This window comes from Anser brachyrhynchus, assembly GCF_964034855.1.
Source record: "Anser brachyrhynchus genome assembly, chromosome: 1".
NCBI lineage: Eukaryota > Metazoa > Chordata > Aves > Anseriformes > Anatidae > Anser > Anser brachyrhynchus.
The window spans coordinates 192,989,464-193,008,631 of NC_137694.1; the positions used below are offsets into that span (position 1 = coordinate 192,989,464).

Consider the following 19,168-nt stretch of genomic DNA (forward strand, 5'->3'; position numbering starts at 1 on the left):
TCTTCCTGTCATCCTATTTCCTTGATGCATTCTTCTTCCTTCCATTATTATCCTGCATCCCTTGCATGCAAACGCTGGACATTTACACTCATTTCACACTACCAGGTCCCAGTGATACCTTCCAAACCCCAAAATCTTCAGCACAGCGGAGCTGTGAGGACCAGGGCTGCAGACACTGCACTGCGGCCGGAGTGGGGTGGCTAGGGAGGGTCTGTGTGCCGAACAGTGGGTGCTGTTACGTGTCTGGCCCATGAGGGACATACCGCAGGAGCTCCAGTTGGCCCAGTGCACTCAATGCTCAGGGCAGGTCTTCTGATTTAAGCTCATCTGAAGGTATCAAAGCTTGCATGCTCCAGAGTGCAATCTAGGTGCAGTGACAGTATTTCACAAACTGAAGCACAGGAGGTTCTGGCTCAATATGAGAGGACACTTCTGTACTGTGAGGTGACAGAGCACTGGGACAGGCTGCCCAGAGAGGCTGTGGAGTCTCCTTCTCTGGAGATATTCAAACCCCGCCTGGATGCCATCCTGCGCAACGTGCTGTAGGTGATCCTGCTCGACAGGAGGTTGGCCTGGATGATCTCCAGAGGTCCCTGCCAACCTCGGCCACTTTGTGATTCTGTATTTAATCAAACTCCTACGCCAAAGAGAAACAGCAGCGCGGGTTCTGGTGGCACACGTGCCTCCCCCTGCTCCTTACATCTACCCACCAAGCACCCCTCCAGCACCCCCCTCAGCCCCACTCCGCTCCCCAACCCACCTCCAACCCCCGAGCCAACTCTGTCCGGACCACCCCCCACCTTTCCCCTCACTTTACAACCTGCCCTGACCGTACAGCGGCGGGGGGCAGCCTCGAACCCGCGTCCCCACCACCACCACCACCACCACCACCACCACCAGCGGCGGCGGCGGCTCCTCCCCGGCTCCCCCGCGGGGCCCGCCCCGGAGGCGGGCGCGCAGGGCCGGGCGGTGGGCGGCGGGCGGTGGGCGCTGCGTGCGGCGGGGCCGCTCGGTGCCCGCTGCTGGCGGTGGGGCTGCCCGCGGCCGTCGCGCTGCCTGCGGCGGCGGCTCCGCCGCTCGGGCCGGGCGCCGGGGCCGCGGGCGGGATTGGCTGTGCGGCCGCCTCGACCCACAATGCAGCGCATGGCGCGTCATTGAACGGAGACCATGATGGCGGCGGCGGCGGCGGCAGCGGGGGGGGCCCCCGAGGTGATCGCCCAGCTGGAGAACGCGGCCAAAGTGCTGATGGTGAGGGCGGCGGGGCCCGCGCCTTCCCCCCTTCCCCCCTTTCCCCCTCTCCTTCCCCTCTTCTCCCCTCCTTCCCCTCTTCTCCCCTCCTTCCCCCCCGTCCCCTTGCCGCCCCCTCGCCCCGCAGCCTCCCCCCGCTTTTCTTTTCCAGAGTTTTCTCTTTGCTGGAGCAACGCGGAGCCCCCCCCCCCCCCCTCAGGACGAGGATGGTGTCCGGGGGGTCTCCGCGCCCCCGTCCTGGCGGCTCCGCTCAGGGCTGGCCGGGGGGGAAAGCACGTGTAGTGAGGAGCTGGGGGCAAGCGGCCGCCCGCCGAGCATCGCCGGGGGTCCTCGTGAAAGTTTTTGGGCTCCTCTGAGCGGAGAGCAGCGTGCTGGGCAGCGGGGTTGGCAGGGAGGACGTGCAGGTCTTCCAGAAATGCCTAGCTGACACGGCTCCCCGCGAAACTGGAGTGTATCGTACCGAAATGTGGGCCCGACGGAGGGAGAGTTAGCAGGTTGTGGGTACTGAAGGGGTTTGAAGCGAACCAAGCGAGAGAACTGGGGAGGTTTGTCCTGTATCGACAGCTGGAGAGCGTGCAGAGCCCGTGCGGTAAGTGTCTGGCTGGAGCCGGCAGAGCAAAGCTTCAGCCCTGGGTATCCTCATCGAAATACACCTGTGTTCTCCATCTGAAATCAGCCTGGAAAATGTTGAATATCTTTCCAAATGAGAAAGTAAGATACCAACAAGCACTAATCCTTTTAGGAAAAAAAACCCACCACCAACAAAACTTCTCAAGGCATGCACACAGTGATATGCTTTAAGCTTTGCTTTGCTTTTGGTTCATGCGTTCCTTTGCAAAACTGAGCTGCACAGGTCGTTAGACAGCCTCATAGTCTCTGCATCTTGTTTTCTTTTAAATAACGCAGTTGCTGTAATTACCAGAAGTGCTTGACTGTGTAGAGGAAATACGTAGCAAGTATTAGTATGACACACAACTTGGCTGTGGAAGGAAGCCCCGAGTTGGGTAGGTTTTGGTATCAAGCACGTGGAGTGGCATCTCCAGCATTGTGCATCCGTGCTGGGAAACTTAACGCTGCTCGTGGTGGCAGTTTCCCTAGTCTGGCTACCACAGAGAGGAAAATGCCTATTAATGTGGAGATAAAGTAATCGGAAATGTCAATGCAGTGAAAAGATGCCAGCCTTTTACGGCAGCGTTGATGCTTCTGTTGAAGAATAGGTGCTAAACTTGCTGGTTAAACTCTGTCTCAAGTCTGCAAACACGTGGCTGTTAGAATCTTTGCTGATATTTCTACCTTCCTCTCTCCCTCCAGCCACTATCAGTATGAAAAAAGACTTGTTGCAGGCATGAGCTGCTGCTTGTTTGTTTGTTGTTGTTTCTTTTTTTCCTTCAGAGCTGCTCTTGGAAGTCCTGTAGACATCCCTGAACTGGCAGGAGTTAGATCCCTGTTCCTGAGGAGCAGAGAGGTTTCTGGAAGCTGTCTCTGAGGCTAAGGAACCCGATCAGGCTTTAAGGCAGGCTGGCTATGAGGGCTGTGGGAACCGCTTACGGTTTCTGCCCTGTGCCTCACGTCCCAAGAACTGCCAGGTTTTTGGGGTGACAGCGGAGAGGAGTTCAGCTAGCCTGGCGTGCGGCTGTACGAAGGTAGATATGGGACCCCCAGCCCTGAAAGGGTCAAACACCCTGCGCCTGTTCCTTCAACTGTGGACAAATGAGAGCAAAATCCTGTTGCAGGATCGCACCTGGGCAGTGATAATCTTCATTTAAATTTCCTATACCGTTTGGTAAAATCTTGTAAAAGGTCTGTTTGGAGCTGGGGGCAATGAGTAATTATGTGTGGCAGCTGGGAGGCACGAACTGATCAAACGAACTGATAGGATTAATTATTTATGTAAAAATCCGAGGACCTGGGAGAGGAGGGTGGTGAACCTGGTGCTGGTAATGGAGGTCAGCAGAGGCTGGCGCGTTGAAGTGGAGCCGTACCTGAAAAATGAGCTGTGAATGGTCTGACAGATGGCAGCAGGTTTTAACCGGGCAGCAAGTGGTGGGGAGATTCAGGGAAGCCAGATGGTTTGCTCTCCTTACCTGAGGCAGATGACACTGGCAGTCCATGCAAAATTCAGCTGGGAAGGAGGCATCAAAGGTGGTGCAAAGTTTCTGAGGATGGAGCAGGGAGCGGTGGCAGTTTACGTGGTGTTTGTCTTGTTTTCAAGCTGAAATACAGAACCGTGGGGGAGGAGAATCGACTAGAGGAATTCAGACATGCTAATAATAATAAAAAAAGAATGTTTAATTAACTTTCCTATAGGGTAAGTATGGATCACCTTGAGCTCTCTAAATCTTTGATAAGTATTTTCATAATTCTTTTTTTTTATTGCTCTGGGTTAGTTGAGTTTTCCTTTAGAAAACTACTTTTTATGTGTCAGATATGAGAGAAGTTTATTCTGAGCTCACAAATTGCTGATCTTTATGAATCATGGCATGCAGTGTGTGAAAAATGGAGAGATTTCAATCTGTTCGCTCACCAGGTTTCTCTTACAGCTGTGTAAAAATGCTTGTCCTTTATTACAATAATGCTTTTCAAGGGGCTCTAGGCAGCCCGTGTTCAAAAGGTACGGTTTGGAAAATGGTTGAAATTCGGTATCAGTTAGAGAGTAGTTAGATGAAGTTGAAGTTGTCATTAGCTGCCAAATAGGACTTTGAATGCTGGTCCTTTGGCAGTTTTCTTTGGTGTGTATAAGAGTATTTGCCATACTAAAAAGTACACACTTTTTTTTTTTTCCACTTGATTCCTTTCCAACCTGTGTGCTTAATGTAAGTTTCCCACAATGCCTTGTAGCTTAAACCCAAAATGCCGTGCTGTGGTTCAGTGCCACGGGCTGCTCTGTACCTTTGACCTGTGTGACTCTGGCTCGGTGAAGACTGTGCACACCAGAATCCGTGTGAAATGAAGTGAGTACAATGCTGCTCCATTTCCAAACAGGGTGGCATCCCTGAGCTGTAACGTATGTTTCCTTTCTCTTATGTTGTGTTTAGCTCAGGTGGTAATTAATGCTAAATATAATTAATGTCAGTTGAGCACTGTTTTAATTGCTCTCTTTGTGGATTAGGAGGGCAGGCTGCATTAAGGAAAGAAATGTAAGCTTCATCCCATAGGTGAGAGCATGAAGTTGGAAGTGTGCATAAGAATTTTATTGTTGGCAGTTTATTAAAGCCGATTGACGCTTTTTTAGCATATGATGTTCTGTGTCACCTAAATCTACATTCACAGGCTACAGCTTGTTCCCTGGCCCCCTCCAAAACGGGATGCTCTGTTCCTACCTGCAGCTTCACTTTCTCCCTTGTGACCTGTGCTGAACATATTAATATTGCAAAGAGGACATAAGAATTAAACAAGGGAATGGATTTCTGTCAGGTTAGCAAGATGAATTGATGATCTGTGCAGCCATTTAAGTTGCAAAGCTAGCACAAGGAGGGGGCTGAAATTAGATTGCTGGACGTGTGCAGGGCCAGTGTGCCTCATTAGCACTGATGAGCCGTCAGATTGGCACAATTGTATCACACACCTTCAGTGTAAAATTTATTTGCCAAGTCAGACCGTCTGGGTATTAGAAATGCAAGGCACACGGTGAAAAGATACGAGGTTACAAGTTTCAGAAAGAGAAATTCCAGCTGGATAGGAGGAGAAAACTTCCCTAGTAAGTATGGTTGGTGGAGGCAGTGGAACAGGCTGCCTGGAGAGGCTGTGGAATCTCCCATCTTTGGAGAAATCTAAAACTTGACTGAATGAGACCATGAGCGACCTGATCTAACTTTGAATCAAGTTCTGTTTTTGGCAGCAGTTTGGGCTGAGTGGCATTCAGAGGTTCCTGTCATCCTAAGCTATTCTGTGCGGTATGTTCTGGGTTGCATTAATGGGCAGGTTCAAGAATGTCTGAGTGAAGGCTTTTACAAAATAATTCCCTTATTTACAAGTTTTTAAATGTTCTGTTCTCACTGTGGTCTGTTTTGGGGGTGATGGTGGAGGGGAATTTCTTTCTTCTTGGGGTATTTCTTAGTTTGTGATACGTCTTGCCCATCCGAGGTTAAAGTTGGGTAGTCTAACTGTGGTGAAATGAACTTGTCTTTCAGATGTTTCAATAAGCTTGTAGAGTAACAGCATAAGGGAGCACATTAGTATTCTTAAAACCTAAGAACAAATTGTTTGTATCATCTACCCTGACAATTTGTATGGGATTTTCTTTGGACCTGTCTTCCTTGGAGTTTGGACCATGGCAATCCTCCATTTTCTAAGTTCAGTTTCTCGTTGCAGCCTGTCTTCTTTGTGGGGCAGTTCTTCAGATCGTGATGCTTGAATAATGGTAAGGATGAAAGGAAGAGATGTACTAGCTCTCATTTTCTTATGGCAGGTTACCTGTTGGAAGAAATCCAGGCAAATGAATCACTTCAATGCTGAGACTTGTTGAAGTCTTCCAGGTCATCACCTAACAAAACAAGCTGGACGTGTGCCATAATACTATGGCTGGATTAGACTAAACATCTGCCTAGCTCAGTTCTGTTTCCAGCAGTGGTTTCTAGCTGCTGGCTTAGAAGAAGGGCCTCAAAAAATAGAGATAATCTTTTCGCTGGTATGTGCTTTACCATATTTGAATTAGTATTTTGAAGAGCTCCAGGTAGCGTTGTTGCTTAATGATTATTGATGAAATTTTCTTCCCCTCATATCTAGTTGTTTCTGGAATAAATGTATATGTTTGATTTTCTTAGTTTTTTATATTATATTTGTTTAGTAGTAATGAGTTGAACAGGAGTTTTTTTGGGGAAAGAACAAAAGAAAACATTCTGTTACTTGAGAGAAGCCTGCTGTTTGATCGTTTCATTCATTATTGAATTATGAGAAATAGCAAGTCATCGTGCTGGGTTTTCTTCTACTGTACACTTTGATTTTTATAGCTGTCTGTCATACCGCACCCTCTTGTCATCTTTTATACCTGGTCAGCTTTTCAAATAGGAGATGTCCTGTACAGCTGATCATCCCTGTATTCCTCTGCAGAGTTTTTGAGATGGACCAACCAGAACTGCATTCTTTTGTGATGTGGGAACATGAGGAGTTTAGATGGCTGTAAATTTTTGGTATGCTTCTGTATTCCTTTCCTAGCAGTACTTAACGTTATGCTTTTCTTTATTACTTCAGAGCATCAAGGTGATGTTCTCAGAGGACTATGCTCGAGCAGTCCAGATCTTTTTCTGGAGTGGTACTCAGTAATGCAAGAGTCCCTCATTGTGTATGTATAGTTGTTCCGCCTTTTGCTTAAGAACTGGTATGGTTGGTGTGTTTTACAGGCACGCAGTTCAGGTTACAGTTTGGGAATAAGTACACGCAGTGCACGGCATGCTAATGAAACTTTCACCTGGGAGCTGGGAGCAAGCGTGCACGGCGTGTACCCAAAGCAGACGGTGCCGAGGGTGAGGAGGTGACAACAGGAATGTGAAGATTGCTGCAGCTTCTGATATCTTTAAAAAGCAAACGTAGCATCTAGCAAAACGGGACTCTTGACATGTAGGGTTTGTTTTTTTCTGATTGTTTCACAGAGGGAATATTCATCTTTTCAACCAGCGTTGTTTCTCACTCGTTGCACGTGTCATTGTTGCCTTAGCATGTTTCTATACTTTATTCTGAGTTCTTAATGAAAATACCGTGTGTCTGCTTCTAGAATAGTCCGTCGGGGAGCTTCATTAGTTGATAACTCCATCTGGATAATTCTTCTTCCGGCACTACCTACTGTTTTCTTCCCTTTAACCTGCTTCCTAAGAGCCTTACTGTTGGTACGATAATCTGTGTTCATTAGTTAATTAATGGCTTTCCATATGGAGGGGTGGAAGAAGTTCTCCTGATTATTAAGTTGAGCTGGTGCTGTCACAAGCAGCCAAGTGATACACTCCTTTCTGTGAATTTCTGGCATTGTTTTGGTACTAAAAAGTCTGTCTAGATCAGGTATACCTAGGAGCGTTTCTTCCACTTCTGTGTCCTGGCTTGGTGTAAGGTTGGGATTTGGGATTAAGATGGTCACGTCTTCCATTTTACCAAGGGCAAATGTATTCCTTGTATGTATGTTTCCTGCTTTCCGGGCTTCCTTGGTTTCCCCAGAACAAAAGGAAGTGGAACAGATAACCTGTGCTGGGGCAGTGACCGTGGTATAGGGAAAGCAGTAAAATTTGGAGCAATTCTGGTGCCTAGTGGGGTGTGTGAGTGGCATAAAAACACACGTGCTGGGAGATGTTTGGAAGGGAGGCTGTCATATCTGAGCAGGAGACATTGATACAGTCAACCTTCAGGTCTTTTTCCATTCCTTTAAAGTCTGTATAAACCACCCTGGTGAGCGTGGAGTAGTTGTTGGGAGTGTAAGAAATGGGGGAAGGCTGGCAGGAGGATACATTTAAAATAGCCTTCTCTCCCGTCCCCACCTCCCAAAAAGGAACCCCCCAAATCTTCCCGTCTCTGAGGCTTAGCGGTGAGTGGTGGTTGTTCAGTGCCGCCCTTGGCTCTGCCCAGACGCTGAGCTGTAGTATGCCGGTCTGGGTGGCTGGGTTGGGAAGTGGATGCAGGGAGAAAAAAAAAAATTAACTGAAATTATTTTCACTGTGTTGCATTTTGAACAATTGTACTACCTTGACTGAGATGAAAAAGGATGTCTGTGCTCCCAAAAGAAACTTTGGTCAAATTGTGCTGTTAATCCACTTAGGAAGTAGCAGATATACTTCTCTTTTACCTTCAGATCAGGACTGATTTCATTTTATTCTTTTTTTTTAATGGAAAATACATTTAAAGTTATTTGGCTTAATATAGGAGCTATGAATGAAAATTTATTGTTCATGTTACTCTATAACAGAGAAGCTTTTTAGTGTTGCCTACTGGCTTCAACATTTGCAGAACTGTGAAAGTGAACGTGCAGAAAGGCTAGGGATGTATCCTGGTTTGTGTTGAAGCTACGACGTTCAGTATTTATCCTCCTGCAGTCCAGCTGTTTCGTGCAGCTGTGCAAAACGGTAGAGACACAACTTGTGGTGTTGAAAACACACCTTATCACAAGGACTTTTGTAATTTATTTGCAACTGTGGAATCAGTGAAGTGCTATACGGTGTTTTGCCATGGAATCTGTCAGTTCTTGACAGGGGTCTCTGGGATTTCAAAGGGCTTGGCCAAGGCGAAGAACATCTGCAGCCCTGGGCTTGTAAGTGTGATGCAGGTGTTGGCTGTGTTTTCAGAGAAACCTAAACCAGTCTAACAGCAAATGGCTGAGGAAAACCATTACTCGTCTTTTTGCTGGCTTGGTTATCTGCTACTTCAGTGAGTTGGACTGGCTTACAGAAGGACCTGCCATTTGCCAAAGCCAGCACGAGATAATATTAATAATGTGTGAGTAGGGGTGGAGAGGAGGTAACGTGGCTGGAAAGAGAGGAAGAAGGTCTCCAGCGCTGCATTCCCTCTCCTGGCACTGCACCCTGGAAGCTCTGCAAAGGCAGCACCTCTTCACTCCTGGTAATGTAGACCAGGATCCTGTCTGCATGATCCATCTAATGAAGGGGAAGGATAATACTGGCATCCTTCATAGATGGGTTTCCGTATCTGTTAATGGGAAGAGATACAGAAAAATTGCATGGAATTTGTATTTCATGTACTTCACTGAAGTATTTTCTTTCTCTGGTAAGCGGGTTGTTAATGTTTGGGCTGTTGATGTTTTGGGGGCTTGTTGTAGTATGGCATTAGGGCTATATTAGCATGGGTGGTATATTCCTGTTCAGAAATGGGTAGCTGGGTAGCTTTTAAAACAACAAGGGGTGGTTGAGGCACGTTCACTATTTTTTTCAGGCTGCTTTGGAAGGAGCTTGAACTTGGCTATTTCACATCCCAAGTAAATAAGCCATCTGCTGGGATTTTCCAGGTAAAGGAGGGCAGAGGCAACTTGCGGAATTCACAAAGCAGGTTGCAGCATTGGTAATGCAGAGTCTGAGGATCCAGCGGTTGGGGGTACTCCTGAGGCTGGTGCACAGAGATCAGTGGTTCAAGCAGATGACAACCAACACAAAAAATACCGTTATACCATGCTTTTATAAGAATAATATTCCAACTATTGTTGATTGTGGCATTAACGATTATATACAAACAGTATCAAAGCTAGCACAACAACGGAAACAGTTGTACAGGCACAAACCACATTGGCTCTGCCACGCACTTGTTGACCCGTTACTGCAGAAATGCCACTTTTCTGTCATGTGGCAACACAAAAAAAGTTGCACTGCCATGCAGCCAGGCTGGGGACAGGGGGAAGCTGCCCGTGTTGGTGATGTGGGGACAAATGTCATCAGTTGGGGGTCCTCTCTGGACCCTTCTTGTGTCAGATGCTGGCTTGATACTAGATGCCTTAAAGCTGCATTTGTGTGTTTAAGCTGTGGCTGAAAAGCCTTACGTTTTAAGATTGACGCGGATTTTTATGTACACAGAGCTTTTGACACTTTCTGCACTGATCATACATTTTTCCACCCCCCCTTTAAGGTCTTAACTATTCTTTGTCATCTCTTCAGCCACTGACATATACTATTTGCTTTGCTAATAGTGTTGGCTTTTAGTTGCTGTTATTTGACTACTGCTCTATCAACCACACTTTTTTGGTAGCTTCCGAGATAGCTAAAGTCTTGTATTGTCATAGAAAAAATGTATTAAGAAGTTAGGAAAACATGCACGTGCCTCTTTTTCTGATGAAGAAAACATCAATAGTGCTTTCCTTACCTCTCACAACAACAAAGCCCAACCCCAAAAAACAAACATGCTTCTTCCTGAGGATTTAGGGAGGTTTAGCTGCAAAGCTGTTACTTTGTGAGGTTGTCTTAAGTGCTATTAAGACCAGATGTTGGGTAGCTTCAGGATAATGAATTGTTTAGTGGGGAATATATAAATATTACATTCTAATAATAAAGAGAAATGATAGTATTTTTTCTGGAGCTAGTCTCATGTTCATATTACAATAATATTCTCCTTAAGAGCAATAAGGATAAAATATGTAATGACGACTACGTTTTCTTCGCAATCATTTTTCAGTAAATATGTGGAGTCCTGCGACTGTTCAAAGCTCGAAATTTAGCTGAATTACTCAGGCTTCTTGGAATGAACTCAGGCACTTAACTTTAAGGGAATCTTTAAAGTTGCCTCTTCTGAACAAAACAAAATCCCAGAATCTGTGCGTGTGAAAAAGTATATTCTTCATAAAAGAAGTGTTTTTTAGAAAATCTCAAGATACGTACTGTGTGACTGCCTGTCCGTATGTTTGGTGGAGCTTGAATACAGAGATGTAACGACACTGGTAACACATGGTTCAAGCTGTATCTGTAAAAGCAGAAAAAATTAGTTTAAAAAAATAAATGCGATCCCATCTTCTAAATTATGTACAGTAATAGATATTTTTCTTGCTATTTCCTAGTAGTGGAAGAAATGTTAAGGAGCTTTTTTTTTTTTGAAGTGTCTAGGGAAAGCCCAGATATTTTCCTGCTTTGGAGTGACAGAAATTGGTTGCTTTACAAAATCCTCTGTAGTTTCACCATTTCTCTGTGCTTCCTTACCCTCCGGGCTGGCTCCGGTGATGAGCTTCCTCCTTGGGCCTATGTTCTGCTGCCTTTTTTTTTTTTTTTTTGGCTAAACCCTGATTTCATGTTTCTGTAGTTACATTTCTGATTCAGGTATTATGTATTTTACCTATGTCTGTTTGTAAGCTTCCGTTAATAACAGTTTAAAAGCTTTTAGTAAAGCCAAGTAAAAACACGTGGTATTTCAGGCCGTGCCATTTGGAAAATACACTAAGCCAGAGGAGTTTTCCTTGTCAAATTTGGAGGTACTTTGAAAACTCAAAATTTTTCGTCTCACTTTTAATTAACTCCTTCAAAATAACTGTGCCGGAATGAAATGGTTTTGAAATTTTAGCAAGGTTGCTGGAGGAGGAAGTGCTAAAACCTGAGGTTTGGAGCTGGGCAGCTGGCGGACGTGTGGGCCTGCCTTTCCTCATTAGTGGTGGGAGGAAACGCTTCTGATGAGAGGCAGAGCCTCAACTTTAAGACGCAAAAAATGCGTCATTGTCTTGGTTTCTTTCACCGAATGACGACTTCCCACCGGGTGTGGGCAGTGGTGTGTTTTAGCACTGTGGGTGCCCCAGCCCGGGCCTGCTGCTCCTCCTGCCATGAGGCCTCCAGCCTGCGCCTCGCCGCCCTTGCCCAGAGCAGTGGCCTCGTGGCTGGACAGGTCTGTCAGTGTTTGACCTGGCTTCAGCAGGGTTTACTGCACCGCCAATACCTGTGTGCTGTCCTCTCTGATTGCTTTTTGACCTGTTTTCTTTGTTTTTCCTTTTGGAGAAACTATAGTCAGAAATTAGCATGAGGTAGATAGAATTGAGTATTGTGTTTGTCCTTAAGTTTTAATGCATGAGCCGTGAAGGCACCGTGAGTGGCTTTTGCAGATGATGCTGCAGAGATATGACTGCTATTCTGGTCCCTATCAAGTTTTTGTGAACTTGTCTTCTTAGCCCTAGGGCAGTGGCTCTTACCTCTGTGATGCCGTGCTCCATCTGCAGGTGCTTACTGTAGAAGGCTACGTGAGTAAAAATAATGCTACCCTTGCAAAATGGGTGGTTATAGCTGTAGTTTCAGCAAATATGATTGGAAATTGGGCAAAGGAAAAAAATAGATACCACAAAACACTTTTTCAGATAGGGATAATAAGATTAAAGTTTCTCTTGTGGTAGGAGGGCAGGTGCTTGATATTATTTGATGTACAGTGAGCCTAATAAAAAGGCTGTACATCATCTACATCTCAACTTTTGGGCTTTGGGGAATGAATAGGGCCATTGCCAGCATTATTACGATGTGGTGTATAGTAGAGGAGGGGTCGCAACAGTGGTTCTTGACTTAAAACTTTGTTTTGAAATACAGTGTTACAGTCCTGACTCTGGTAGTAAGCCATACCTATACTGTCTCAGAGGTACAGTAATGGGCAATTAAGAGGTGAGCTACTTGAATCTTATCATCAAGGTGCAGCTATGATTTTAGGGGCTGTGGATGTATCAGCTTCCTATCCTGGTTGTCAGCTAATCTAATCCTGCTGGAGAATGACCTGCCAGGGGGATAGGGGATGGTGAGATTCTTCTCCTTCCCACCCTGTAGGATAACAGACACAAGGCCTTAAGTTGGGACCCATTTATCTTTAATGCCTCCCTGCAGGAGAAACAGAGAAGTACCTGTAGTTGGTAGGAGCTGAGAGAAAAGCTGGGTCCATTGCCACCAACCCTTCTCTTCCCCATGCTGCCAGATGCAGAGGCAAAGTTCTCTCCAGCTCCAGGGGACAGGGTTCCTGTCCTACTGCAGTATGACGTTTCATTCCTGATGTAGTCAAAGCTAACTGATTCTCCCTGTTAACACGAAATGGTTTAAAGCAATTTGGAACAATGATGTTTTCCTTAACTATTTGGTGTAGTTATGTTTTTATCTTTGTCCTTTTTGAGTTGCACTTACTCTGTGCTGGCAGAACTTTCTCAGGTCTGCAGGGATTGACATTTTGTGGCTTTGAAGAGTCTTGCTGACTTCAGGAACTCTGTGTGGATTTATCCATCAGCATCCACCAGACATTTTAGAGATTACTTTGCTAAACAGAACTGCCTGCCAGACCTTGCTTGTGCTTTGAAACTTTAGAACAGTGAATGTGGAGATTAGGAAATAAGGCTTTATTTAAGAATGAGCTGTGACCTTGTGTCAGCATTCATCCTGCGGCTGCTCGAGCCAGACTACCATAAGTTAGGTGTATATTGTAGGACATTTCTCAGCTTTATCTGTTGTCAGTGTGCTTAAACCAATGTTGTAACTGCAGTTATGGAGGAAACAGTAACATACGTGTAAAGGGCACAGTTTTTTGAGTCTTATTTCTTCACTGTTTTGTCATGCTGTATCCAGGCTTTCACTGATTAAATTTAGTGAAGTTAAGACTTCTCTGAAGTTAAGAAGAAAAGTCTGTTAAAGTTTACACTGAATTTTCTTGGAATGAAATTCAAACATTTTCTTGTCCTAGGGATTATAAAGAAAGCATTTAGATTTAAAAAGAAAACTAGATCTTGATTGAAGTGTAAGATCTGTTCTAACTCTGTGCGTGCTGCTATTGTGATAACTTTGTATGGGGCCGTGTGAGTTTGGTCCGACACTGACAAGTTTCAAATAATAACTCTTGGGATGTACAGAACTTTCCCATGCAGAATTTGATCATTCTTTGAAATTCTGTGGGAGCAATCCTCCACAGGGTAGATGGAGTCTGAGCTGATCCTGTTCACCTAACCTACTTAGAGTAGGTTCATGCGAGCTAACATACTGTTAGTTTAGTTGAATTTGTGAATTTTCTTGTTGAGTAGTGTGCACAATAGCCAGGAAGGAGAAAGTGCCCAATAATACTGTGAGGAGACTGACAGCAGCCAGCGATGATAGCGGATGAACAACGCATATGGATATTTAGACCAGCTGCAGGCATCCATTTGTCAGCATCCTACCACATCTACTTGAGGGCTATACCTTCATCAGCTTGTATTCTTTCCTCTTGGTTCTCCGTGGTCGTGCCTCTTCTAACAAAGACACTGCTCTACCTTCCTCCCTTCAGCCTTCCAAGTCCTACTCATTCATCTTCGAGCAGCAGGTCTTGGGTACCTGTTTTGATGCTGAAAAACAGGCATGGACAGTGGAAGCTGTGTCCTTATGAGGACAGTTGCCTCTGCAGGCTGGTTACTACAAATAACATACGTGTAGTGTGTTGTGCAGGTAAATGAATGCTAATTTCAGTGGAGAGCATGTAATAACATACATTTGAGGGTCAAATTGTTACTGGAGGAGTAATATCTCTAGTTTTCATTGCTTATCTTGGAGAGGAAGTTTCATCTCAGCAGACATTTTGATACTGATGGCAGTGATTTACTTTGGCTCTCCCTTCAATTAATGGGTATAGTGTGTTATATAAGACTGTTTCAAAACTGAGAATAGATCTTATCACAAACCACAATTTATCTTCTGGTTTGCTTGCAAAAGATTGTATTAAGTACTTAAGCTCCAAAATACAAAACAAAATGATAGGAAATAAAAATAATCCTATTGTTAAGTTTGCATGAAAGCAAGATGTGAGTGAGCAGATGTGTAGGAGGTAATTCCTTGAGCAGTCACGCATTGTTCCAAATATAAACTGAGAAATACTGGGCACTCTGGGTTTTAAATAATTCATCGGATAATGAATTTGGGGAAATATTTTTTTTTTTAATCAAACTAAGTTTTTATTCAGAAAAGTTTTAAATCTCGCTATGTTGTCTTTATTGCAGGTCTGGCCAGAAACTATCTATTTCATCTTTCTTACCAATCTTAGGTATCTTTTAATTTGAAAAATGAGTTCGTGTTGAAATTTCAATGATTACCCCAGGAAGCAAGTGCAAAAGAAGGAATTGGAACATAGTTTAAGTTGTTTATTATGCTAGCTAGGTTTTCTGTAGTAACTTAGCTATTACTCAGGGCTCTCACTTTCATGTAATGCCAGATCTGAAGGTGGGCAGCAAAAGAAGCTATCAATGCTGGTTGTCTAAACTGCATTCTGGCCTGGTGCCTGAGGGAAGAACATCTCATCCACTTGGGAATCAGTTGCTGAATGCTGAAGAGCAACCTTGCATAGCCTGAATCATTGTCTGGTGGGGTCTGTTTCACGAGTGGATGTGATATTCCCGCGCGGTTAGGTGTTAGTGTCCCCTAGAAACACAGGGTGAAAGGCTGTGAAGAAGAGTGCTGCCACCCGTCCAGCTGTCTGGGTCTGGCTCCTGTATTTGAGCTCTCTGATTCCATGTTTTCCTAAGGCAAATGATGGTTATTGAATATGCTGTGTTTTTTTTTTTTTTTCTTACAGCCTATGTAAAACACAAGAAAAGGGTTACTAGCAAAACAGGGATGGAGTTTTGTGGCTTGACTCCACAGAAGGTAGTGTAACGCAGTCTTGGGGCATGTTGCTGTCCTTGACTTCAGTAGAGTTAAACTTGGAATCTCCTTATTCTGGGAATCCCATTCTTCTGTATAATTTACTCGCTTATGTAGAAGGATTGCACTGGTAAGTAATTCTCTAAGGGTTTTTGTCTGTTTTAAGACAGAAGTCTTTCTTTTGGGAGGTTTTGAGCATTTTAGAAGTGCATTGTAAAACTTCATGACTTAGGTCTGGCTCCACTATAATGATCGTTTACATGGGTGGAGTAATATATTTAGCTTTTCTTAATACAGTAAGTGCACTAGTTAAAAATACTGCTTGCCCTTGTGTTTGATTTTCCTCTTTCTCCTATTTTTGCCCATACTCGCAACTACGTTATCACTATCACATGGTGTTCCCCTGCACATGCTTCTCGGGTTTACTCATGATCTTTTTACTTTGCATATGCCTCACTGTTGCTTGGCTTCCTTGCCTGCCTGACGTGTTGGCGAGCCATCTGGGCTCCCTTCCCTCCCTGCTTCTCGAAGCATGTCTTGCCTAGTGGTGGCTGTCAGCGAGGTCCAGACCCAGTGGTGACACTGCTGTCTGTGGTGCCTTTTGCTTGTCCTCGTGTATCGGCACAGATTCCGTTTTTTGTCTTTTTGAGGCTTCCAGACTCCCTGTAGCAGAGTCTAGACACCATTTTTGAGGAACAGCTAACATGTTTAATTGGTTTTTCATCAGCTGATAGTGGCCCACAGACTGCAGTTAGGGAACAGTTTTATTTTCCCTCTTGACTACAGAGAAGGCAAGATTCTCCTACGTATCTAGGGAAGCTCACTTTGGGAAGTTTGGGGTGAGTTTTATGAAGTCACGCTTTCAGTAGAAATCTCGAGGTTTTTTTTATTTCTACCCTTGTTGAGTTTGTGATGTACTTTACTTGCAGACATAAACATTGCCTTTGGCAAGACAGATTCTTCTTGGCTTTAATAGTAGCAGGTACAAGCAATTTGATCTGTTCTAAATCCAAGAAAATTCTCTCAGTAGGCATATTTGCCTTTTCATAATGCTACTAGTGTTTAGGCTGTGCTGTTCACAGGAGACATTTCTTGTAGGTGGGAATACTGTGGGTGTCAGCTTAAAACACTCCAGTGCACTTTTTCTGTGTTCTCTTAAAAAGCAGCAGAGTCTGGAGGAGTACATGATTGTTCTTTAAGCCATGCTAATTTGCCGATTTCCCTCTGGGTAATTGCAGAAGGATGCTCAATTTGGCTGTATCCTGTGCTGTCGTGCCACAGCAGAAGTCTGTGAAAAAGCAGAATTTGTCTCTAGCAAACTTTTCTGTCTGCAAGGAATAAATGTTGTTCATCTGATTCTTAATTATGTTTATATGAGATCGTGGGTGGTGGTGTTTTTTTTTGCTTTTTAGCAAGAGTATAATGCAGAGATAAGCGTAAACTGGTTAACTCAATAATACTTGAATGAAAAGCTCTTCAGTTACTGATTTTTAATGATAACATTGTCACTTGAATGTTAGACATTTTTAATTGTAAGATACTGTCCCTGTCCAGAAGTAATAGACTCTGACACCTAAAACCTTCAAGAAAACAATGTCACTTATAAATGTGATATTTTGTATAGTAGATGTTCAAAATGAAACTGCCCGCCTATAATAGGCGGGCTGGGAGATTTGATACTTTCTTTTTAAAGCAAAGACTGTTCTCAAAAGTGGAAGGGGCTGAAAAAGCAGATACAACTTCAAATGGCTTACAAAGATTGCGTCTGACATTTGAAACCCATTCACTATCATTCTCATGTCTTCATCGCCTTCATTGCTTGGCACTTTCTGTCAATGACAACTTCAGTTATATTTTTTAAAAGGTATGTTATTGAGGTAGGAAACGCTTGTACTGAGCATGTGGATCGGAATACATATGTGTAACTTTACATCCTCTATCTGCATCTAACTACTACTTCTATTTAAAACAAAACAAAAACCCCAAACATTTATTTTTACCCCCTTTTTCCCACATGTACCTTCACCAGGGGTTTCCTAGTCATGTTTGTTTTCCAAATGACGTTTGATCTAACCCTTTCACATAGCTTTTACTGTCCTATTTTGAGTGTACTGTGAATTAATACTTTATTTTTAATATTTGTTTGCATTAATCACTTTCTGCCTAGGTAGCGTATGCTAAATTTGTAGCCCTTTTATTCCTTCCCAATTGTGCTGCCCTTTTTCACGGCATCGGTGAATAATATGTCATTTAAATTTATGGTGTACCATCAAAGGAAGAGCAGGAAAAAAAATATAATTAAAGTTACGTAACACAGATTTCTAAGGAAGAAACAAAGACAAGGATTATTTGGTGACGAAAAAGTAAGTGGCAATATACAAAATTACGGAATTAAGTGGTGCTGCTGTGTCAGGTGCTCTTCTTTATACTCACATAGTACAAGATGAAGGGATGAAGGAATGGGAAATCTGGCTAAAAGCCTACCAGTGCTGTCTGTATTCTTGAGGATCCAAGTGCACTTTGGAACAATTCAGTATGATTAATTTGTTCTGTTCCTGGCTCCTGCGTTTTTCACATCAGCAGGTTGCTAATGCTAAGGTTGCCAGAAGTAGAGCTTTGTTATGAGCAGTGCTGGGGCTCCCCTTATTTTGTTGGTAGGGGGAGAGGTGCTGAAGCTCTGTCCACAGTGGGGTTTCTCATAATGTGCTCACACAGGTAAGAAAGTGTGAGAGAGGGGATTTAAGGGGGTATGCTGAACTGGAGCTCATTGGGATGGAACCTCTGTTTCTGGCAGAAACCTGAATCCAACTTCATTTTTTATCCAGTTCCACACTGGAATGAAAAGGCAATTGCACGGAAGTTGTGTTTAGTTCCTTGTGATGCATCTGCTCTAATAGAGCACAGCGTTTTGATGGAGGAGTTGGTTAGGATTCAGGAAATCACGGAAGGAAAAACCTGACTTGGGATTAGCTTCACGGCGGCAGTTCCTGACCTTCCAAAGCATTTCTCCTTGCATGTAAAATGGGATAGGGTATTTCCTGAAAAGCTTGATGATTTTATTGATTTTTACGTACAGAAAGTGCAAGATCAATTGAAGGTTGGCATGTCTGTTAAAGGAAACTATTAAGAGTCTAATGAAGCATATATTTTATAAGGAGCTAATTTCTCTCTTAACCACTGAAGATCACTGCCTAACTTTTGGGCTTGGTTGTGTTTGAAATGCAAATGGAGGGACTTGTTCCTGTCAGAACTGATCTTTATATACAGAAAGAGCTATAGTCATTCCCTGTGTGTTTAATGAAATTTGAAGCATACTTAACACTACACCAGAAAAATGTGTGTACCTATGATCTGTGCCAACACATTCCTTCAAATTGCATCAGTCTGTATCCCAAAATATTAGAAAGATGCTGAGGATTCAACCATACATTTAACATAACATGGGGAATATCAGTCTCCATCTCCTTCCTTTTTTTTTTTTTGACTCTGAGTCAAAAAAGGAGTTTTCTACTTTTGACTCTGTTTTCTCCCGAAGTTAGTGTTTCTGCTTTCCTCAGAAGGACTTTTTTCACTGTCCCATTTACTGCTGGTGACTTGAGGAGAGTCATTGCTGTTATCTGTGGTCTCTCAGAGGAGTTGCAAAGAGAAAGCAAAGACCGCATCTTTCCTGTGCTTCTTCATTGAGCAGAAAAAAATGGCAGGCAAGATTTTTCACAACTGCAGAAAAAGTATGGGATTTCCCTGAACACGTGCAGGATTTGTGTCTTCTAACATGCTTACTGGCTTTGTTGCAATTTTTGTTTTTGTTGCATACTTAAATAAAACTGGTCACATTATTTTCTTTCTTACTAGCTGTCCAGGCTTGCAGATAAGTGTAGCAGCCTTGAAGGTGTTTGTCT

The 19,168-nt window shown here is 43.8% G+C and overlaps 1 protein-coding gene across 2 annotated transcripts in view; it reads left to right on the forward strand.

Moving 5' to 3' along the window:
- The first annotated feature begins 1,005 nt into the window (after nt 1-1,005).
- XPO4 (exportin 4) overlaps nt 1,006-19,168 on the forward strand; it is an 81,650-nt gene continuing 63,487 nt past the window's right edge. The window contains exon 1 of one of the 2 annotated variants that reach the window (XM_080583687.1): nt 1,006-1,248. In XM_080583687.1, coding sequence (XP_080439813.1) covers nt 1,168-1,248 — 81 coding nt within the window. In that variant the 5' untranslated portion in view covers nt 1,006-1,167. Of the gene's footprint in view, nt 1,249-1,872; nt 6,378-19,168 lie in introns of those variants that run through there. The other variant, XM_080583688.1, reaches the window with a different exon arrangement.